General features: G+C 34.8%; 2 protein-coding genes across 5 annotated transcripts in view; both read left to right on the forward strand.

Moving 5' to 3' along the window:
• The window catches only part of tsnax (translin-associated factor X), a 64,043-nt gene extending 46,042 nt beyond the window's left edge, over positions 1–18,001 (forward strand). The window contains exons 3-8 of one of the 3 annotated variants that reach the window (XM_079636151.1): positions 2,339–2,452; positions 3,783–3,875; positions 3,957–4,071; positions 5,240–5,370; positions 14,096–14,205; positions 17,357–17,993. In XM_079636151.1, coding sequence (XP_079492277.1) covers positions 2,422–2,452; positions 3,783–3,875; positions 3,957–4,071; positions 5,240–5,370; positions 14,096–14,205; positions 17,357–17,734 — 858 coding nt within the window. In that variant the 5' untranslated portion in view covers positions 2,339–2,421 and the 3' untranslated portion in view covers positions 17,735–17,993. Of the gene's footprint in view, positions 1–2,262; positions 2,453–3,254; positions 3,628–3,782; positions 3,876–3,956; positions 4,072–5,239; positions 5,371–14,095; positions 14,206–17,356 lie in introns of those variants that run through there. The other 2 variants (XM_079636152.1, XM_079636153.1) reach the window with 2 other exon arrangements.
• Positions 18,002–21,624: 3,623 nt separating this feature from the next.
• Positions 21,625–24,676, forward strand: part of disc1 (DISC1 scaffold protein) — a 62,300-nt gene continuing 59,248 nt past the window's right edge. For both annotated transcript variants that reach the window (XM_079636161.1, XM_079636162.1), the window contains exon 1: positions 21,625–22,232. In XM_079636161.1, coding sequence (XP_079492287.1) covers positions 22,139–22,232 — 94 coding nt within the window. In that variant the 5' untranslated portion in view covers positions 21,625–22,138. The remainder of the gene's footprint in view (positions 22,233–24,676) is intronic.

The following is a 24,676-nucleotide window of genomic DNA, read 5'->3' on the forward strand; positions in this document are numbered from 1 at the left end:
GACTTTGAAGGCTTCAGGGTTTAGTTCAGGTCGACGGGGGTCCACACGAGCCGATTCGTTTTATCTGTGCCGTCACTAAAATGAGATGCAAAAATAACAATTACTTTTATTGTTTTTGCATTTAAATAAACTGAATTGAACTCGAACTGCTGAAAGTAATTTATAAACATAATCTGAACTCATTTTACTATATATTATTATATTATAAAATTCTGTAATTTATTTCTCACCCATGTTGTTCCAAACTCGTAAGACTTTCGTTCATCTTCGGAAGACAAATTCATATATTTTTTATGTAATATGAGAGCTTTCTGTCCCTCCTCCATTGACCGCTACGCAACTACCACTTTGACACTTCAAAAAGTTAATAAAGAGATCGTAAAACTAATCCATATGAATTAAACGGTTTTGTCAAAAAATTCTGAAGATACTCGATCGCTTATGTGATGAACAGGCAACATTCATCAACTCACATCAGTAAACACAAGCTCAAGTGTGAGAACCAATGAGGTTCATTCTCGTGTTGCGTATCATGTTTGAGCTTCTGAGGGAGCCAATGAGGTTCATTCTCGTGTTGCGTATCATGTTTGAGCTTCTGGAAGAGCCAATGAGGTTCATTCTCGTGTTGCGTATCATGTTTGAGCTTCTGAGGGAGCCAATGAGGTTCATTCTCGTGTTACGCATCATGTTTGAGCTTCTGGAAGAGCCAATGAGGTTCATTCTCGTGTTGCGCATCATGTTTGAGCTTCTGGAAGAGCCAATGAGGTTCATTCTCGTGTTTTGCGCATCATGTTTGAGCTTCTGGAAGAGCCAATGAGGTTCATTCTCGTGTTGCGCATCATGTTTGAGCTTCTGGAAGAGCCAATGAGGTTCATTCTCGTGTTGCGCATCATGTTTGAGCTTCTGGAAGAGCCAATGAGGTTCATTCTCGTGTTGCGCATCATGTTTGAGCTTCTGGAAGAGCCAATGAGGTTCATTCTCGTGTTGCGCATCATGTTTGAGCTTCTGGAAGAGCCAATGAGATTCATTCTCGTGTTACACATCATGTTTGAGCTTCTGGAAGAGCCAATGAGGTTCATTCTCGTGTTACGCATCATGTTTGAGCTTCTGCAAGAGCCAATGAGGTTCATTCTCGTGTTACGCATCATGTTTGAGCTTCTGCAAGAGCCAATGAGGTTCATTCTCGTGTTACGCATCATGTTTGAGCTTCTGCAAGAGCCAATGAGGTTCATTCTCGTGTTACGCATCATGTTTGAGCTTCTGCAAGAGCCAATGAGGTTCATTCTCGTGTTGCGCATCATGTTTGAGCTTCTGGAAGAGCCAATGAGGTTCATTCTCGTGTTACGCATCATGTTTGAGCTTCTGGAAGAGCCAATGAGGTTCAGTCTCGTGTGTCAAGCAGGTTCGGTTGAGCTTCTGTGTGTTTATGTTCGCTGATAAATTTTTATGAATAAAAGTCTTAATAAAATCTGTTCATCATATAAAGCGATCAAGTCTCTTCAGAAGATTCGGACTAAACCGTTCAATTCATATGGATTAGTTTTATGATCTCTTTATGAACTTAATGAAGCGTCAAAGTGTAGTTGCGTAGCTGTCAATGGAGGGACATAAATCTCTCAGATTTCATCAAAAATATCTTGATTTGTCTTCCGAAGATGAACGAAAGACAGTTTTGGAACAACATTAGGGGGAGTAATTACTGACAGAATTTTTATTTTTGGGTGAACTATATCCATTGAATCAGCATATAGTGGTACGCCTATTTCTTACTAGATATTCTTACTAGTTAGTAAACAAGTTATAACACTCAAAAAAGCAGAGTTAATGAAAAACAAATAGCTTTTTCGAGACAGCAGATCTATGTTCAATGCATTGTTTTGCAATGTCATTCACGTAAATGGGTTGGAGAGTATTAAGTAGGCTACATATTCTCAATTCTAGACGGAAAGAAGTCGGTCTAAATCAGGGGATTTCAAACTGGGGTCCGGCCAAGTGCTGGGGGTCCGTGGAAAAGTTCAGAGAAAAACGGATAAAAAATAAATAAATCTAATTTTTTTTTTTTTTTACAATTAAAGTAGGCTAAATAGATAACTTTGATTACAATATATATATAAAAAACGTAATATATAACAAAATTGAAAATAAATAGCATATTTGACACATATTTATGATATTATAATATTTGGGGGTCCGTGGCATCTAAAAGACTGAAAAGCTGTGATCTAAATGACCACGGCACATTTGTGCAAGTTTCTAAGCAAGCAAATATATGGGATTTCAATAAAACGCACATACATGTAATTTGATGATGTTTATTTTGTTGCACTGCCCCCTACAGGAGCTCGCGGGCACTCGTTCACACAGTGAGGAGGCTCTGGCTGGCACGTACACAGTTGGCATCAATCCTTCAGGCTGAAGTTCATGAGGAAGAACTGTAATCTGATATACTACTGTATGTGCAATCAAAGGAGAGAACGTGTGTGTGTGTGTGTGTGTGTGTGTTCAATTTGTTTTATGCCATGCCATGACCATGAGAGTAGTGAGAGTAGAAATATGCTCTGAGGAAACATGATGTAAATATCATTGTATATGAATATGGAACAATGTACAATGGTACCACTACAATATATTTTTTGTAAGAATCTACACCTTTCATTCATTCATTTTATTCATTAGTTTGTTCATTCATTCATTCATTCATTCATTCATTCATTCATTCATTCGTTAATATCCTTTGTTTTCCTTTCAGTTTTTTTCCATTTAATTTAATTTCTTTTCATTTTTCATTTAATTTCGTTTATTTTCAATTATTTTTATTTATTTTAATGTTTTTTCTTATATTTCCTTTTCATTTATTTTCCTTTTGTTTTCCTTCCAAATTATGATTATTTTTTTCATTAAGTGCTTTAGAAGTTTATAAGAAAATAATATCAAGTCAAAGTTTATTTATATAGCACTTTTTAAAAACAACAGGTGTTTAACAAAGTGCTGTACACACATATCCTTTATCAATAATGCAATCAACCAACATGATTTAAAATAAAAGGAGTAAAAAATAAAATAAAAAAACAGCAAGCATAAAACAATACTCTCACATAGCATAATATAGCCTAAAAATTACTTTGACATAAAAACAGCTATGAAAATATATGCTTTCTAAATTATTTAAACAAAATTTGAGCACCTAAATCATCTAAAGAATATCACATTTACAACTGGACTAAAAATAGCCTCGGAAGTCATTGGACCAGGTTAAACTACATTACCCAGAATGTCTTGCGGTGACACGCAATCAATACGCGCAGGTCCCGTGTAAACAATGGAAGTCCCTGTGCGTGCGCGTGCCAGCGTTCAAATCTAACCGAGTCGCACGTAAATCGCTGCTTTTATAACGAATGCACGGTTTGATTACACATTTATAAATAAGTTGTTTCTAGGTTTAATATTTGCGGAAGTACGTAATCATTCAGGCACACGTGTAAACCCACGATAAAGGCGTTCAGCTGGATTTACACGCACTAAAATCACAGTCAGCTGCTAAAATAAAAGAGTTTATTGTACATTACAACTGACCAATTCACGTGTCCAGTGAAAAACACTTTACTACAGAGATGAGTAAACGAGAAGGTAAAGCCTGACGACGTCTTTTACTTCACGGATGCAGTTTAAAAACATTTGGTTTTCATGCAGAAATCCTCGTACTAAGAATCGTTTGCTTTCATATTGCTGTGACGGTGAGTTATGTTCTTATATGTATATAATGCTTTTAATGTTCCTCTTAGACGAGGGATGCGGCCGAAGACGAAGGACAGAAGTCGGACAGAAACCCGAGGACTGCATGAACCAGGACTCAGCTGTCATTGCTGCTTTCAAAGGTGTGTGTGTGTGTGTGTGTGCAGCATGTGTTAACGACACCAGATTAATGAATTTGACATATTTACTGGTTTCTCTGACAGTATTCCAGCAAGAACTGGACACCAAGCATGATAAATATGAGCGTTTGGTGAAAAGCAGTCGAGATATCACCATTGAGAGCAAACGGACCATATTCCTCCTGCACAGAGTGACCAGGTGAGATCCATTCATGTCATGATATATATATATATATATATATATATATATATATATATATATATATATATGTACATTATTATCATATATATATTTTAGAAAATAGTCAAAGTAATAGGTTGCGAGCGAACTACTTTACACTTAGTAGTGAGTGAGTGATATAGATAGATGGATAGATACAATGATAGAGGGATAGATAGATGGATGGATGGATAGATTGATGGATAGATATAATGATTGATGGATAGATATAATGATTGATGGATAGATAAATAGATAGATGGATAGATCGATAGATGGATTGATTAATGGATAGATGGATAGATAGATAGATAGATAGATAGATAGATAGATAGATAGAAGAATAGATGGATGGATAGATAGATATATAGATAGATAGATGGACAGATAGATGGATAGATAGATAGATAGAAGAATAGATAGAAGGATAGATAGATATATAGATAGATAGATAGATGGACAGATAGATGGATAGATAGATAGATAGAAGAATAGATGGATGGATAGATAGATAGATAAATAGATAGATAGATAGATAGAAGAATAGATGGATGGATAGATAGATAGAAGAATAGATGGATGGATAGATAGATAGAAGAATAGATGGATGGATAGATAGATAGAAGAATAGATGGATAGATAGATAGATGGATGGGTAGATGGATGGATAGATGGATAGATAGATAGATGGATAGATAGATAGATGGATAGATGGATAGATAGATAGATGGATAGATAGATAGATGGATAGATGGATAGATAGATAGATAGATAGATAGATAGATAGATAGAATGAAGGATATATAGATAGATAGTTAGATGGATAGAATTGTTTTTGTTTGAATAAATTGGTTAACTAAGTCAAGTCTCCTTTATTTATATAGTGCTTTTTACAATACAGATTGTATCAAAGCAGCTTTACAGTGATAACATGAAAATAATACAAAAAAACAATTTCATCATCGTCCACCTTTAAGGCAGACCTATAATATAACTAAGAATATGATAATTGATAAAAAGGAAAACTTTGCCTCATAGTACAAAGTAACTTGTTAGATGTTGTATATCATTATACTGTGAGTTTTTCTCGGATAGATCATCTGTGAAGAGCCTGAACTGTTACCCAGCATGAGTGTGTTCTCCTCAGTGTTCCAGACGTCGAGGAGATCCTGACCGAGGCCGATGTGAAACTGGACAGCGTGAGGCAGAAGATCGGACAGATCGCAGAAGAACTGAGAGGAGAAGATCTGCACCAGTTCCACCGAGCGATCACGCCAGGTACTTCAGTCGACAGCTCAGCGTTGCAGTTTTATTTATTTCCATCTAGATTCTGTGCTTCAACTTACACTTATTTCAACATTTAAATTTATTTATTTCAATAATTTTTTTTTAAACTAATATTTATATTTTATTTTATTTCAGCTTTATTTCAGTTAGCAGAAGTGTTTTTAATAGTTTTAGTTAATAATAACCCTGATTGTACTTCTCAATTATTTTTTGAACACCTAATATATATATATATATATATAAATTATATAGTGCTGTCAAATCAATTAATCGCGATTAGTCGTATCTAACATAAAAGTTTTTATATAGTGTGTGTGTGTTTGTGTGTGTGTGCGCGCACATACCGGTATATGTATGCATACATATATGTGACCCTGGACCAGTTACATGGGTATTTATTTTAGTTTATTTTTTAATTGAGAAATAGCTGAATAAATAAGCGTTTCATTGATGTATGGTTTGTTAGGATAGGACAATATTTGGTCGAGACACAACTATTGAAAATCTGGAATCTGAGGATGCAAAAAAATGTAAACATTGAGAAAATCTCCTTTAAAGTTGTGCATTTATGTTCACAATTGTGCTGCATTCACTCACAAAAATACATGTTTTATATATTTACGGTAGGACATTTACTAAATATCTTCATTGAACATGATCTTAATATCCTCATGATTTTTGGCATAAAAGAAAAATGTATAATTTTGACCCATACAATGTATAGTTGGCTATTGCCACAGATATACCCGTGCGACTCCAGACTGGGTTTGGGATCCAGCGTCACATATGATATAAAGTTACACAAACTTTTATGTTAGATGCGACTAATCACTAATATAATCACTAATAAACAGCACTAATATTATATAATTTAGATTAAATTGTCCTGACGATGTATTCCCTGGAATTTTTCTTGTAATTCTGTGCTAGTCTTATAAGTAGGGCCGGGACTCGATTAAAAAAATTAATCTAATTAATTAGAGGCTTTGTAATTAATTAATTAATCGCATTTTAATCGCATATAAATATTTGACCTGAGAACAGTGAGAAGTAATTTTTTTCACATGGATTTTTAGTATACCATTGAATAATGACTGAATAGATACATAAGCTTAAGCAACAAAATATTGTTTATTTTTGTTCAACCAAGTCCAGCAGACCAGTGCTATTTTTGCCATTAAGTGTAGCAATAGCCGTCCCGAATTCCTTGTTGCATAGCTTGCACACAACCACGCTCTTATCGACGCTTCCATCCGTTCATTTCTTATAACAAAATGTCCCATCCACGGGGCCGACCAAAGCGGTCTCGTCAGCTTCTGTGTTCATGTTCACTGTGGTTTGTTGTTGTCTGAAGTTATCAAGTTATGAACATAGACGGTTATGACCGCTATTGGTGCTCCAGTATAATCGGTCCGCCTAAACTCATCCAGTGAGAAACGTTCCGCGGTGCAAAAATAAGTGCGATTAAAATGCGTTAAAAAATTTACCGCGTTATTTTTTGTGTAATTAATTAATCTTAATTAACGCGTTAAAGTCCCAGCTCTACTTATAAGAACTGATGATAAAATGAGAACATTTAGTTCTTATGATACTTTCATGTGTTACGGCTGTTCAGTTTAACATGCGGTTTTATATGCAAATCTTGCCATCATCTTCATCATCATCATCACTGTGTTGAAGACTTCTGGGTCTCTGCTCAAACCGGTGTTGTTGTTTTGCACTTTACGCCAATACGTATTACACAATATCTCATCTTGCTTAATCTTCCCAAAAAAAGGTCACCATGATTTTCCAGCCATTATTATTTTTGTCTTTCATAAGAGGAGCGAGGGCAGACTCAATGTCTGCAAACTTCTGAGGAAAGTGTGGATAAGCGAGGGAGGAGACCTAGCAAACTCTGCGGTTATCTAACGGTGAGGGGAAGTCGTTTTTAGATTGTGGCCGCAGAGAAATCATCGGCTCTTTCTTGCGACGTGACCGAGGTCAGATCCTGTCCATTAGGTTTCTATTTTTCTTTTTGTTGGAAGAGCTTTTATTGGTTTGTGAGGGATAAGCAGACGTCACTCGCCCTCGGGCACAAGCGTAGAGAGAGAGAGAGAGTCTATGGTCGTGTTTAATAGGCTTGTTTTCGCTTGACAATAATTGCATCCATAAGTTCACTCTGCCGAAGCTTTTAACACTATTAGTACATGCACAGGTAATATGATAATAACAAGAACTGAATACTCACTTAAGCTGCTTCAAAGTTATGTCACAATCATCAGAATTATGAGATAAATATTGTAATCAGCACAGATTTCATGTGTTGATTTAAGAATAATAGTGGAAATAAACTGGTATTGCACATAGTTCAACTTTAATTGTGAATGCTGGTTAGTTTGTTTGCATTCTGGGAACTATAATAAATATTTTCCCATAGATAAAGCACAAATTATGCACCTAATGCACATTTTCTCTTTCTTTTTGTTGTAGTAGCGTTAAGCAAAGTAATGTTTTTGTTAGGATTTACACTGTGAACAATGATTTTTCAAAGTTGATAGTAAATAAAATAAAGTTATTGGAGGTACGTTTACTAAAAAATACTATTTCTAGTACTTTCTACTTTGTAATGAATTGTGAAATTTACTAGCAATTTGAAAAAAAAAATTTTTTTCAATGTAAATCCTACTCCAATTTTTTTTTCAGTGAAAATGGAAAGACATATTACATTAAGCGGCACCCCTTTTTTTAATAGAGATGAAAATGCACATTCCGAACTTGAATGGTTGTAATTCAAGAAGGCTTTGGAATATAGATGTAAGATTGGTCTTGTTTTAAAGAAGACATTTGACAGATTTTTGTAGAAGTGAAGTAAATTAAGAAAGTTAAACAGAAAAAAGTTACAGAAGTTTGAGTTTATGAAAATGTACAATGTTAAAAATTTTATTATTCATATTTTATATAAAATATATATTTTCAAAACCTGGTGGACTCTAAAAATGCTAAAAAAATCAAATCCAAAAATCTGAATTTTAGGTTGATATCTCTTGAAATAAGCTTTCAGTGAGATTTAGTTTGGGCGCAGTACCACACTTCTCCACTAGTTGACATTACTGCCATATAAGGGCGCCTCCATCTCCATATGTTGTTTGAGTGATATGAACCATTATTTTTTACAATTTTCATAAAATTTATGAAGTAGACATCCTATTCAGAAGTAGTATATGAAGTTTGGCAGATTTTGAAATGAACTCAACCTCTAAGAAACACAAAAGATCACGTATGTGCATTATAGCTCGCTGCCACATCACAAATGCTGAATCTATTATTACTTTCTTTATATTTAAAACATTTTCAAACCTTTTTTCTAGAAGAATTGAATGGATGCTATCTTTTGAACTCTTGGCATGAAAACAAACTGAGGTTTCTACCATTCTTTCATGATTTTTCATGTTCATCAATATTTCAAAATAAAGGTCTGAACACGCCTTATGAACATATTCTTGTTGCACATGCATTTCTGCTAAAAAGGCAAAACATTTTTGCATGTTCTGCAAGATCCCTCTTTCTATTAAACCATTTTTTTTGGACTGTCCTAATTTTAATGCAAGTACACTCTAAAAAATGCTGGGTTGTTTTAACCCAATTTTGGGTCAAATATGGACATTGGGTTAAATTTTTAAATGCCATTTTTGATCCAACGTTTGGGTTTGTCCATATTTGACCCAAAATTGGGTTAAAACAACCCAGCATTTTTACACAGCGTTTTATTTAGTTTTATAACTGCTGTATTTTTTCTATTTTTTGTTTGAATTTTATTTATATTGTATTGATGCAACTCTAGTATAACTTGTAACTACACTCTAAAAAATGCTGGGTTGTTTCAACCCAATTTTGGGTCAAATATGGACAAACCCAAACGTTGGGTAAAAAATGTAACCCAACGGCTGGGTTTGTCCATATTTGACCCAAAATTGGGTTGAAACAACCCAGCATTTTTTAGAGTGTAGTAATGAAAAAAAAAACTCAGTTGCTAGCACTATACCAAAATACTTAAAATGTGCTAAAATAAATGTGCTCAATATAATCATTCATAATGTATAATTATGACTTTCAAACGTGTAAGTTGGGCCAAATCATCAGCTCCATAGAGAGGCACCATTAAATCATTCCCTTATTTTATTTCTCCACTAGTCTTGGTACTGTCTGTATTTAAGCAGCAAAATGATTATAATTTTTATTTTATTTTTATGATAGCATGTTTGCATGAAGAATTTCCTGGCTTTTTTATCTTCGACAAATGCACATTTTCTTTATCATCTGAACCGTGTCTTTTCTGCTCGATTACGAGTGTTTCTCCACACACTGTACCTGATAGAAATGAAGATAATCCTGTGCCCGTATTAGAAACGGCATCAAACTCCTGCATAGCACACACACACACACACACACACACACACACACACACACACACACACACACACACACACACAGTGTTAGGCTCACTGAAAGCCCAATTATCCGTTTCCTTTAGGCTCAGAAAGTTTGGTGAAGGGTACACAAGACACGCTGGCACAGTTCACCAGCGTCTGATCTGGGTATAGAGATGGACGATGTATAATGCACATCTATTATTGTAGCAAAAGGCATTGAGCGTTCAATTCTTGACCATCAGACATGAAGAGGTCAGTGGTTTTGCCTGGACTCATCTGTGGAGTCGGCCAGAGATGTGTGTGTGCTTGGATTATTATCTTGAGGTCTTGTGTTTGATGGTGTAGTTTTGTCAGTGTCCGTCTGTTAATCACATAATATTTGCAAATATTCAGTTTAAACAAGATTTTTAAATAGAAGGATCTTATGAAGCCTGAATTTTTGCCTATTATTATTAATTAATTACACTTATTTACTTATAAGCTTCTCCTATACAGGTGAAACTTTATAATATGGTGCAAAAGTTCATTTATTTCAGTAATTCAACTTAAAAGGTGAAACTAATATATTATATAGACTCATTACATGCAAAGTGAGATATTTCAAGCCTTTATTTGTTATAATTTTGATGATTATGGCTTACAGCTTGTGAAAAACGTTTCACAATATTTTGAATTTGGGGTTTTCATAAACTGTAAGACATAACAAATATTCAAATTTGTTAAGTTTCACCTTTATATCTCTTGTTTTAACAGTAGTGTATTTGAATTGCTTCATGCTTTCCCTTGATCCAAAATCATTAATTCAAACGAGAGCTAAACATCAAAGGATGAAAGATAAGTCGTCACTATTGATTAACTGATCATTTTCTCCAACATTTTGAGATTGTCCTAATTTCTTGGATGATTAACAGATTAACACCATATCTTTTCCTCTACTCCCAAAAAATACACTTCTACTACTGTTAGTTTGTACAGCTTACTAAACTAAGATGCCATAATGTAATAAAATACACAAAACGTTTGAACAGTAGTGTATACAAGCTGTTATTTATGACAGTGTTATTTTTAGTATCATTCAGATTAGGGCTGTAAACGATTAATCGCGATTAATCGAATCCAAAATAAAAGTTTGTGTTTACATAAAATAATGTGTGTGTATTGTGTAATTATTTTGTATATATAAATACAAACACATGCATGTATATTTATACAAAATGTGTTATTTATATATATATAAAATAGTTCGTTTTATATATAATATAAATCATATAAAAAAAATATGCAGTATATAAATGCAAATATTTCTCAAATATATACATGCATGTGTGTGTATTTATATATATATATATATATATACAAAATAATTATACACAATACACACACATATATTATGTAAACACAAACTTTTATTTTGGATTCGATTAATCGCGATTAATCGTTTACAGCCCTACTCAATAATTGTTTTATTCGACATACACATATGCATTAAAATGGTGTTTCACTAATATAACAATACATATGAATAATAGACTCTTCCTGTAATGGGACTAATTCAGATACTATTATAGTTTATATTTTGTGTTTTTGTAACTTCTGTCTTTTTATTCATTTTTAAAAACAAACTTATTCATTTAAAGTTTTAGTTATTTTACTAAATCTAAAAATGAAAATGAGATGTTGCCTTGGCTCAAAGTTTTTCTATTTATTTTTATTGCAAGCAACATTTTTTTTAATGCTTTTAGTTTTAGTTACCTATAATAACCCTTATTTGTTGTAATATAATATTAATTATAATAATACCCATGAGTCGGACTAATTAAGAGTCAGAAAGAGATTCTAACAGGTGTTACAACTTTAAGTCTTGCTCTAGTTAGTGATTTTGACTTTATCCTCAGTGTGTTTACATCCAGTAAGGTGACAGTTCTGTCAAATTAACCTCCAAAGAAATGTCTTGCAGAGGGAGTCTCCAATCTCATGATTGATAACGTTATCTCACTTCCTTCTGAGCCTGAGAGAAGACAAGACCCGTTTCAGCTTTTGTGGGAACCGCGAGCACCGCATCACAAAGAGCCGTGCGTTTCGGGCCGAGACTCGAATTGGGTTTTTGTTTTCATTTTTATGTTGAACATTGTCACACTGCATGCAAATCGGTGCCCAGGGAGCGACAGATAAGAACGTCTTTGATGTTAATTGCCACTCCGAAAGTAAAGCTTAATCACAAAGTCTTCCGTCCTGTCATTATTGTCCTGGTGTTTACACAAGATCTGGACACAAACACAGCGGTCAGTCGCTCAGTTAAACATCATCTACTGACTGAGGCTGTTTGAATGTCTGAAAATAGCTTCACATTGCAACATCTTGAACATGTTTCGCTGTTAAAAAAAGTTGAGTGCAACTGTCTATGGAGCGCCAAACGGGTCATATTCGGTCAAATGTGTTTACGTTGAAAAACAATGGAAAAGTGGCGTAGTTCAGTGTGAACAGTCTCTAAGTTTGAAAAGCAATACTAACAGTGTCTTAAAGGGATAGTTCACCCACACTGTAAAAAACACAACTTGAAAAAGGTTCAAATTACTGGTTTTGTTGTGTTGGCTCAGCAACATTCTTTGACAAAAGTCAGTATAACTTCACTGTAAAAAAAATGTTGGTTTAACTTAAAAAAGCAAGTTGCCTTAAAATTGAGTTCGTTGTAATTAAAATTTTGAGTTAATACAATGAAGAAGAATGGTTTAATAAACAGAAACTCTACACGCATTAGTTATCGAAGTTGATTTGACAAAGGATAAAAAGTTGTGATAACAAATCATGAAAATATTTTTTTACAGTGTATGTTTAATACATTTATTCAACCTAAACCAAGTTTCTTTCCATAAACTTAAAAAGTTTAGTTTTGTGAACAAGGTTTTGCAAGTTCATCCAAAAAACTGCCAACTTATTAAGTTAAGTTAGGAACTGCTCTCCCACTAGCTAATACAAATACCATTTGTTTGTGACATTGAAGAAAAATGGTTGTTTAGTTATTAACATTTTAAGTATATACATTTCATGGACCTTGATTCTGGAAATAAAGTTGAATTGAATAATAGTATTATAATAAATTAAATCATGCCCACTGTATAAATCAAAATATATTGTACAGATAATGTACAATAATAATGTATTATTATTATTAGTAGTAGTATATTGTGAACTCTGGAAATTATGCTGCCTTCACATGGTATTGCAATTCTGATAAATACTAGTTTCATCATCAAAAAAAAAAAAAAAAGGAAATTAAGTCAAAATTGAACTCAAGTCAAAATCACAATTTCAAAAGCGAGAGGACATTTAAGATAGCATGTGAAGGCAACTTTAATTTGGCAACATTAATCATCAATTACTCATATCGTTCCAAACCTGTAAGACTTTTGTTCGTCTTCGAAAGACAAATGAAAAATATTTTTGATGAAATCTGAGTTTTCTGTCCCTCCATTGACAGCTACGCAACTACCACTGACGCTTCAAAAAGTTCATAAAGAGATCGTAAAACTAATCCATATGAAGTAAGCGGTTTAGTCCGAATCTTCTGAAGAGACTCGATCGCTTTATATGATGAAGAGATTTAATTTAGGCTTTTATTCACGTATAAACATTCATTAACACACACATCAGTTCAAGCGTGTTCATTCTCATGTTTCTCGGCACGTTTGAGCTTCAGCAAAAACCAAAGAAACTAATACTTTTATCAGCAAGGATACGTTAAAATGAACAATTAAGACATTTATAATGTTACAAAAGATGAAGATTGCTGTTCTTTTGAATTCTATTCATCAAAGAATCCTTAAAAAAATTATCACCATTTCTACAAAAATATAACATGGATAATAATCATAAATGCATCATATTATACTGATTTCTGAAGGATCATGTGACACTGAAGACTGGAGTAATGATGCTGAAAATTCAGCTTTGATACCAGGAATTAATTACATTTTACAATAAATTCAGCTGTTTTAAATTGTAATAATATTTCGAAATTTGTACTGTATTTTGGATCAAATAAATGCAGCCTTGGTGAGCAGAAGAGACTTCTTTCAAAAACAAAATGCCAAATCTTTGAATTGCAGTGTAAATCCCTGTACTTATTAAAGATTATGAAACAAAATGTAGAAGATACACTGAGATCTTCTAGGCTGTTGTGAGGTATAAGATGTTTGGTCAGGGCTTGGGCTTCTGAAGCGTAATGAAATATGTGTTGTGAAATGATCAAATGAAAGCTTTGAGTTGAAGGGCCGTAGTAATGAAGAGAGCGTCTGTGTTTTCAGGGATTCAGGAGTACGTGGAGGCCGTGTCCTTCCATCACTTCATCCGACACCGCACACTGATCAGCCTGGAGGAGATCAACGCTCGGCTGGTCTTCATGAGGGAAAACAAGGTATGATATTGCATCCTAAAGTCATAGATAGTCCTTATATAAACATGACATCCTTATAAAGCTACAATACGTAAGATTTTTGTAATAAAATCACTTGCACAGTGTGATATATTTCCTGCAGTTTCTTACAATATCCCAAAAGTTCCCAAAGATTCAGAGAAATTCCCATTTTAAATAATGTCTCGTCGCTGTTTACTGTCGCCTGTCCCTGACGTAATATCTGCGTTATCCCTGGTTTCCGCTCGTACTGCCGTAGTAACCATGGCGACAGACGTGGACAACTGCGTTACGTCTAGCGGCGCGCTCACGCTGTTGTTGTTTCGTTCAAACATTATGGACCATGAATCTGACTTTGGAACAAAAGGAGAAATAAAACGAGGATCAATATCAGCGTGCCGTTTTCGAGACGCCGAGAGCTAGCGTCCGTGACTAACTTCGACTTGACAGAGACGCCGCATGTACTTTATTAGACAGGAGAGAAAATGTACATAAAACTAATCAATGTTATATAGCTCAACATGATGAAATGTTAGAATATGATCAGTATGTTATTCTAATGTTGATCGAGCTTACCGCTAGTCTCATACACACAAACTAACACATAGAATAACATTATAACTTTAACACACTCAAATGCAGTTTAGTGTGATCGTGTAGAGCGAGTGAACAGCGCTGCGTTACCTCACAAGTTTCATTCGTCTAATAAACTGTCCTGTGTGAGTATTAATACAGCACTTGCGGGTCCTTATTCCTTTATCTCCGCGGGACTCACGTGTGATATCTGTCTCTCATTAGCACTCGCGCTCTGCTTCACACCAGTCATGATAAACACATCAATGTATTCACTCATCCATAAACATTATTATATCCATCAGCTTGACAACATAATTCTGCTTATGCGTCATCAACCTACGCCTTTGTTATTGTAAAAGGTTAGCGACTCCTAGTGATGAAAAACATTACATATTGTAGCTTTAATGTTGTCTTGCTCAAATATACGGGCTACGTTCTCAAGAGCACATTCAGCAGGTTTATCAGATCGGTGGCAATCACTCCATCTTTGCTGTTATTTTTAGAAAGCCATGAGGGCTGCTTGCTTTGCACGTCTCTCTGTAAACAATTCTCAGAGATATTTTTAGATGCGTTTAGTTTGAGAGAAAATGTGTGGCTTGTGCATTTATAGTTTTTTTAGGTATTTTGTGTGTAAATAAACTCTTTTATATAATGGTGTTTGCTATGGCAAGCATCGCTACACTCAACTTATTTTTAGACCTAAATTTAATATGTATTTGCATATAAAATTTCGATCCTTTTGGATTACACAGTTTTAACATAAAGTAATGCACAAAATGTTATGCATATTTGTCAGTCATGCCTAAATAAAACCGGTCAGATTTCTGCACTAAAAAATCATGGCATAGTTTATTATTAATAAATAATCATATTTTCAAAACACATTTACTCAAATTGCTTCAAATCAGCATTAATCTGTTCATTGTGAAAACTACATTAATTCAGTTAAAAAGTATTAATATGGTTAATATATGACTAGCTGTGGATCAAGCAATATTCAGTTAGTTAAAAATGTATGGGATTAAAAAAACATTGGATTTATTGATTATACAAAACCTGGTTATTGTGTATTTAAAACACATTCAGTTTATTAGTATAACTTCAGAAATTGTATCCGTTTAATTTATGTATGATTGACAAAAATGCTTCACATTAAATGTATTAGTTTAAGTTATGTTATGTATTATGTAATCCAAATGGATGGAAATATTGTATATGCAATTCAATACATAAATCTTTTTTGGCCTGGTTTCACAGACAGGGCTTAGATTAAGCCAGGATTTGGTTTTAGTTAAATTAGGGCATTTAAGTCACTTTTATAGACGTGCCTTAGAAGAAAAAAAAAACATGACTGGTGACATCTGGAGACAAACAATGGCACTGATATATTTTAAAGGGTTAGGTCATCCAAAAAGGTAAACTCTGTCAGTAATGACTCTCCCTCATGCTGTTCCAACCCCGTAAGACTTTCTTTCATCTTCGGGACACAAATGAAGATATTTTTGATTAAAGGGGCTATGTGTAGTTTTCAGCGGTATCTAGCGTACCAATACGTTTACAAGTGAGTGCTCGTGCGCGTGCTTTTTTTTGTTTTTTATTATTATGTGGAGTTTGTGTTGGAGTCTGTGTTGTGCTGGTCGTTAGTATTAGCAGACACATAAAGTTGCAGTGTCATCGCTGTTGAGTGCAAATTCAGTAGACGAGGCGAGAGGCTCGGGAGCGCGCATGCAGGTCTCCGTCACGTCACTGGATTTCACGGCAAATCCGACCCGGACACTTCACATAGAAATAGGAATACTTGCTTTCAGAGGTAATAGCAAAACCCGCCAAGTGGATCATTTTATTGTGAGATTACAACCCCTTCACACAGAGGCAATAAAAATGGATTCATTTTAGTAGAAAAACTACACATAGCGCCTTTAAATCTGAGAGCGGTCTCACTCCTCCATAGGCTTCTATTGTAATTGAAACTTGCCGGCCCAGAAAGTTAGTAAAGACAATGTTTAAAATAGTCCAAGTGACTACAGCGGCTCAACCTTAAGTTTATCCGAATCCAAAGTAGTCGATTGTCGAGTTCACGCGCATAGGTTTAGTTACCAATGATCACGCGCATGAACTCGACAATCGACTACCGAAAACAGGATGTAAATACACAAAATAATATATAATATAATATAAGCACAAAATAAACACAATATTACAACTTACATTTGCACAAAACAAAAGGCTGTGAATGAACACGCAAACTTAGTCATAATGAAGGTGTAAAATGGTCCCAAACAAAACGCGCTCGCTTTGTTTCGCGGTTGAGTAGCGCACACGAGCATGAACCTGCTTAATCGATGATCGAGAAGTTGTATCGATTAAATGTATTATCGACAATTAATCGATCGTCGATTAATCGTTGACATCCCTAATCAGGGCCATTTTATGATTAATTGAAATACATTTCTTACATACGGTTCCTTTAAGCCTTGTCTGTGGTTTGAGTGTACTGTTGGCTCTTTACTAGATTGATCAGTCTCCTATGGCATATTTGACCGCAGATACTCACTGTTTCCTCGTCTCTTTGCTGAAGGCTGTAGATGAGGTCACGTGTCCCGGTCCGTGCGTTCTGACGTTCCAGATAACGCCGACCGATTACCTGCTGGGCGTCGCGGACCTGACGGGCGAGCTGATGCGCATGTGCATTAGCAGTGTGGGCAACGGAGACATGGACACGCCGTTCCTCCTCGGCGGCTTCCTGAGGGAAATCCACGACGGCTTCTCCTTCATCGGGAACACGGGGCCCTACGAGGTGTCCAAGAAACTGCACACGCTCCGGCAGAGCCTGGGAAAGGTGGAGGACGCGTGCTACACCCTGCGCGTGCGCGGATCCGAGATTCCCAAACACATGCTAGCCGACGTCTTCTCCAGCAGGGCGGCGCACTTGGACCCGGATGATGCAATGCCGTGAGATATCGAGATGAATGTGCATGTTGCACTATAGACTGGGCATATCGTGAGAGTATTTTTAGTTTAAGGACTCGTATCTCTCTCTCTCTGTCGATCTGTATTTGTTTCAATGGTTGCATGTTGTTTTCATGCCTTGTTCCTCAATTTTGAGCTGTCATCTTTCATATTAATTGCAAGATGATTATCTGTTGTTCCTTCATTTCAACCTGAAAGTTATAAACATGTTTATCACGGTTGTCAATAAAACTTGTTTTCGTACAAACTCAGCCCTTATTTTTAACTACATCTCAACTGATCACATCAGGGTGATCGAATTGATACAAATTGATATTTTTATTAGAGCTGTCAAATCGATTAATCGCATCTACCATAAAAGTTTGTTTATATAATATGCGTGTGTACACACACACACACACACACACACACACACACACACACACACACACACACACACACACACACACACACACACACACACACACACATCTGGGAATATATATATATATATACCCAGACAGCAACATGGTGTTGGCTCACATCTGGTACACGTGGAATCCACATATAAATCACAATATATATTTATATGCATACATACCTGCATATATATATATATATATATACATATAATATATAAACACAAACTTTTATGTTAGGTGCGATTAATCGATTTGACGGTAGTCACGGCACTCATTTTTACTCAAGAAACAAACTTTGTTTTCCTACTAAAATGTTAGTTTGATATTGAGGACACAAATTGATTTCCAAATTGAGCCCCTGAAATGAATGGACATTAATGAATGAAAAAGAAAAATCATTCAGCTTCAGTTTACATCGTTTATCTCTATAATATTCTCTCAGGCTGTAGTGGTTTCTCTCTGAACATTTCGACACAACTCTCACATGAGAGCTTGAGATTTATGAAGTTGTACAATACTGACACACAGTGGCTACATCACGTGATTGCAGATACGGATAGTTCAGTTTCAGAATCAGATATATCCAAGTATCACGGGTAAATATAAAAAATACATGTTCAGGTCTCAAGCCAAGATGATTTCCAGCAGTGGAGCTGGAATATAGACAATGTAAATATAAATAAAGTTTTAAATTTTTGGTCACTCACTACAAAACTATTTTATATTTACATTGTCTATATTCCAGCTCCAGGACTGCTTATTTAAATATAAAAAATACATGTTCAGGTCTCAAGCCAAGATGATTATTTTTTTTAAATAAGCAGTCTTGGAGCTGGAATATAGACAATGTAAATATAAAATAGTTTTTCATTTTTGGTCACTATACAAAACAAAAACATGATTTAAAACAATGTTTCGCCAACTTTCTTATTAAGTTATGAAAACGCTATTTCTGAATGTTCTTTGAACGTTCAAAACGTCCAGTTTTCAAAAAAATATGTTTCTTGGTTATGCAAGGGAACATTTAATTTTAGAATTTTGCAACAACAACAAAAAAAAACTTTTAAAGGTTCTCTGAAACAAGCATTTAAAAAATGTTAGATTAACTAAAGCATTTCAGAAAAAGAGTGTTCCATGAATGTTGCATAAATAATGTTTTGTTCCCTTTTAGATGCAGTTCATATACGGCAGGCCTATACCATACTTCATAGTTTCGATGACTTAATAAAATAATAATAATATGTTTATTTTTTATAGCGCCTTTCAAGAACCCAAGGTTGCTTCACAAAATAATACAAACAGTTGACAGACAAAGAGACAATCAATCTGCTTATTATAACAATCAAACAAGCAGTAAGAAGCAGATGGAGACAACCAATAACTACAAATAATTAACATGAGAAGTTATAGAATCAAAGAAAACATCCATTTCGATAAAGTAAACATGTAACATAAATGAAAAAGTGGAAGACATAATAATTATGTAATATATATGTAATTATGTAAATATAGGCTATATTAATATATATGACATATTTCTTGAGCCGTGAGCACGCAAAAGTAGCCTATATTTTTTTTTGCAAAGGTCCCCTCAGGGGCTCCGTACTTCAGGGACTCCGTATAAAATTGTCATTATAAAGGAAAAATATATTTTTATTGATAGTATAATTTGACTTCCATGTGTTTTCATGTGCACCTCAAAATATTTTCTAACTGTGTGTTTAGTGTTTTTATTGTAATGTGGAAAACGTCAGATATTCTCCTTGACACATTGACCACAGAAGACCCGTCGTTTGCTGGTTCAGTGCTTCACATCGGGACTTAAAGTCACAAGATCACGTTAATCTGATTTATCTGCTTCTGTAAGAGACTTTGACTCTGACACTCTGATGGGTTTAGCTCAATTAAAGCATTATGAGACTGTCCAGTGTCCACCGTCTATACAGCACCACACAAAGAGGAGCTCTGTTCATCGAGCCCAGTTCAGCTGAGAGAGAGAAAGACACAACAGGAGCGCTCTCTGTGTGCGCGCATTACGCCTGGGAAACGGATCAGATGGCTTATTATTCCAGTTCTTAAATGATAGGCTATATTAGTACATTTACTAAAGTGACCGTAGCCTAAAATGGCCGGCCTGTCAACATGATCTCACGAAAGTCCTTATCTATACCACGAATGTTATTTCTCGTACCATTTATACACCAAAAATGTTTTTTTTTGTGTGTGTATTTCAATGCTACGCACTGAAAACCCTTGGGTAGGAGTGCGTGCGTGCATATTACACGCCATAAAGTGAGTATCATATGCACGCGAAAACTATTTTTGGCATAAATGGCACGCGAAATAACATTCGTCGTATAGATACGCACTTTCTGTTAGTCAATCAAAGAACAAAAAAACACTCACTGATCTTGACTTAATAACTTTTGTAGTTTAACCCAGATTATTAAGTTATATTTATACAGTGAATATTAAAATTGAAAATTATTTTACGTTTGATTATTCAGTTAGGCCTACCTAAAAGTTTTAGAACGACTTGGTGAGTAAATAAATTAAATGATTATAACATTTTTATTTTTGGATAGACTATCCCTTTAAGAGAACGCAGACAATATCTCAACTATTAAAATCTGCTTTGAGAATGTATTGTAGGCCTACTGACACCCAACATAGTAATACAGGGACTTTCTGGAAATTCATTCATTCAACATTATTTTAGTAGCCTATGTATTGTCTTGTTGAATACATAGGCCTATAGCATAGATTTTACATTTATTGTCCCTGTTAAATCTAAAAGTTGTACAGTTTTAGTTAACCAACTAGCAGGATTTTACACAATTATTTTACAGTGTGTGAATGCCATTGATAAGATATCAAAATCAAGTATCAAGGATCTTCACTAACTTCCTTTTTCTTCATCATGTTTTTGAACCAGCTGATGTTTTTTTTTTTTTTTTTTACTCAAGTTCACATGTGTCCTAACAGAAGATCAGGAGCATTTCAGATTTACAGGTGAAACTCAAAAAATGTGAATATCATGCAAAAGTTCATTTATTTCAGTAATTCAACTAAAAAAGTGAAACTAATATATTATATAGACTCATTACATGCAAAGTGAGATATTTCAAGCCTTTATTTGTTAGAATTTGGATGATTATGGCATGAAAAACCCAAATGTGAATAGGTTTAAGCCATAATCATCAAAATTCTAACAAATAAAGGCTTGAAATATCTCACTTTGCATGTAATGAGTCTATATAATATATTAGTTTCACTTTTTTAGTTGAATTACTGAAATAAATGAACTTTTGCACTGAGTTTCACCTGTAGGCTATAATTTAATATTGTTTGTTCACACTTCTGTTTTGTGAAATGTTTTGCAGTACAATAAATGCCTGTTTGATGTTTTGTAATGACATTCATACATTTGAAGCCCGTCCAGTTCATGTACTGTAGTTGATGGGAGTTTTGCTTCAGTGTGAATCAGAGGAGTCAAATTCCAGCTGACGTCACTGAAACTCCTTCACGCGCCACATAACGGCACAAAGTGCGGCTGTTATCCGGCTCTCGTCTGATTGTTGACAACCGTGTGCCGTGGCTCTGTTGTTCACCCGGAAAAAGGGAAATAAAATAAAGAACCTTGAGGTTATCGATGGGCATTAAACAGAGGGACACAAACGCGAACTTTCTTCAGGCTTCCCTTCGGCGTTTTCCTCTCACAGGAAACTCGCCATTTTTTGTGTGGATCTGTTCTTCTCAAGCATCGATCGATTGAGATCTCATATTTGACAACCCTGCTATCTGCGGACTATTATTATGTGGAAAGTGTGAAGTACAACTATTTTCGTGTTTCTCTGGGAAAGTGAACGGCGTCGGGTTCACGCGCAAAAGCGCACGCGCCGCGCTTCGGAGGATGACACGCGCGTGCCCGGCGTTTGGAGTTTAATTTATCGCAACTAGTGCCGTGGATTTACCGGCTTTAAACCATCATGATGTTCGCAGGAATGATAAGAGTGGAGAACAACTCAAAAACACACATACCGGACACTGAATCCACTTGTTACCTGTGCGATGGGAGGGCAGGTAAGACAAAAACACAAAATACCATGGTATATTTCTTGGCACTGCACGAAAACAGATTGGTAGTGTAAAAAAAAAGAAAAGATTTTTCGAAGTTCAAAAATAAAACAATGGTTATTGGAGTAAGTTTTACAAGATAATAGTAGGCCTATTTTAGTCTGTCTACTTAAAAATGTCACGTTTAGTCCGTGTTGTGTTACTGTGTTATCTTTGTAATAATTAGTGAAATTTACTTGTAATTTCGGTGTCAATCAGTATGGCAATCTTTCATCTAATATCATGTAATAAATTGAAACACTGACAAAAAAAGTACCAAAAGTTATCATGATATTACACTCTAAAAATCTGTTTTTTTTTTAAAACCAATTATTGGGTCAAACATGGACAAACTCAACTTTTTTTTTTTTTTTTTTTAAACCCAATCGTTTGGTTTAAATATTTAAATTATACTGTAAAAAAAGATTAGTTGACTCAACTTAACTAAGTCAAGTCATCTTGTTGATTTGACTGAGTTAATTTGAGTCAACTTATAGTGTCAATTTTATTACACTTCAAAACACGAATTGATGCATAAACTTGACACTATAAGTTGACTCAAATTAACTCAGTCAAAGCAACAAGATGACTTGACTTAGTTAAGTTGAGTCAACTAATCTTTTTTTACAGTGTAGCCTACATTTTTAACCCCAACCTTTGGCCTAAATCTTTAAATTACGTTTTAAACCCAACCGTTGGATTTGTCCATATTTGACCCAAACATGGGTTGAAACAACATTAAATTATGAAATGATGTAAATGTTTGCTTTAAGTAGCATGTGTAAACAGTTGTTGTCATGGACATGATGTATTATATGTCCCATGGTGATTATACCATGTTTTTGAATGCCATATTGTTGCTGTTTGACATATACCATGGTAATTCATTAAACACCATGGTGTATATAAAATAAAGTACCATGCTGTTATCATCAGATACAGTAACTGTGCAAACTTGCTTTATGTATTGACATTTCTAATGTGCAATATGATCTTTTGGGAACACATTATTTTCTTTTATTCTTCTAACCACAATCTCTTCCCACATCAAAGTTCAGCAAACTTTGAAAAAAAAGCAGCGGGTGGTTTAGTGGTTGAATTATTTTTAGACATCCATCAAAAGGCTAGAAAGGTTTTCACGAGATCCTCTCCAATCATAACAAGCCTTTGCTATTCAGATCTCACTTTCAGACATAATATTGTTGGACCCACACAGGCAGGCGGCTCTAGAGAAACACGAAACTCATGTAAACACGCTCGCAGAATACAAGATCAAGATGTGGGAGAGAAACCGGAGCAAACGTCTAAAACATCCTAGATTTACTATTAGCTTTGCAATGTCACAATCTGTATAGCAATACATATTTACAAGATTTAGGCATGAGCATTTGTAATAATAACCATCATTATTAGAGTCAGTGTGAAGCTACTTATGGATGCATCTGTGTTGTCAATCTGTCAAAATATTTGTTCTGTTCTTACATGCACGATTCAGGCCAGTCTGAGCATCTTTGTCTGTTTATCAGATTGCAGATTTTTACAGAAAAAAAGTGCATCCAAAAATGAAAATATTATATATTTTTTTAATTCACACCCTCATTTCATTCCAAAGCTTTTCTTCTCCCGTGAAACACAAAACAAGGTATTTAGCAGAAGTTCACGCTGCTCTTTTCCATCAAACGAAAGCAGAAAAAGTCTAATACTTGCTGTAATGGAATTGGTTATGAGATTAGTGAAAAACAATCAATTTATTTCAAAGATAAATGGGTTTGGAACGACATGAAGCTGAATTATGACAATAACTGTGTTGTTTAGATTAATTTTCTGTTATATTTTCATAGTTCTTGTGCTCCTTTATCATCAGATCTGTTTATGTTCAAATAGTTTCCTTAGTCCACATAGTTGTGTGTGTGTGTGTGCGTGTGTGTGTGTGTGTCATTTTCAGCTGGCCTGTGTCTCTCTGAGTGAACAGGAAGTGCGTCGAAACCTTTGCCAGAACTGCAGCTGCTAAATTTAAATGCAGTTCGAAGGGTTTCTTTTGTTTGTCAAATTCTCCTGAGCTCAAGTCCCTAACTTAACAAATTACACCAGAAAATAATCCTATCTCCATCATCCATCCATCCATCCATCCATCCATCCATCCATCCATCCATAAGATCCGCCAACATTTCTGCATAGGTGTGAACCAGTGTTATTTTAGTATAACTGTATTTTAATGTCAGTTTTATTTTAATTTCGGTTAGTAATTTTAGTACTTCAGATTTCAACTATTTCAGTATGTTAGGCAACATTTCTAATTTTCATTTATACCTTAAAGTCCCCCTGTAGTCAATCATTTTATCCCTTAAAATCTTTTATCACCAAACTGACATATTTAACAACAAAAAAACAATAATTCTTGTAAATATAAT

The sequence above is a fragment of the Phoxinus phoxinus genome, assembly GCF_949152265.1.
Source record: "Phoxinus phoxinus genome assembly, chromosome: 14".
Lineage (NCBI taxonomy): Eukaryota > Metazoa > Chordata > Actinopteri > Cypriniformes > Leuciscidae > Phoxinus > Phoxinus phoxinus.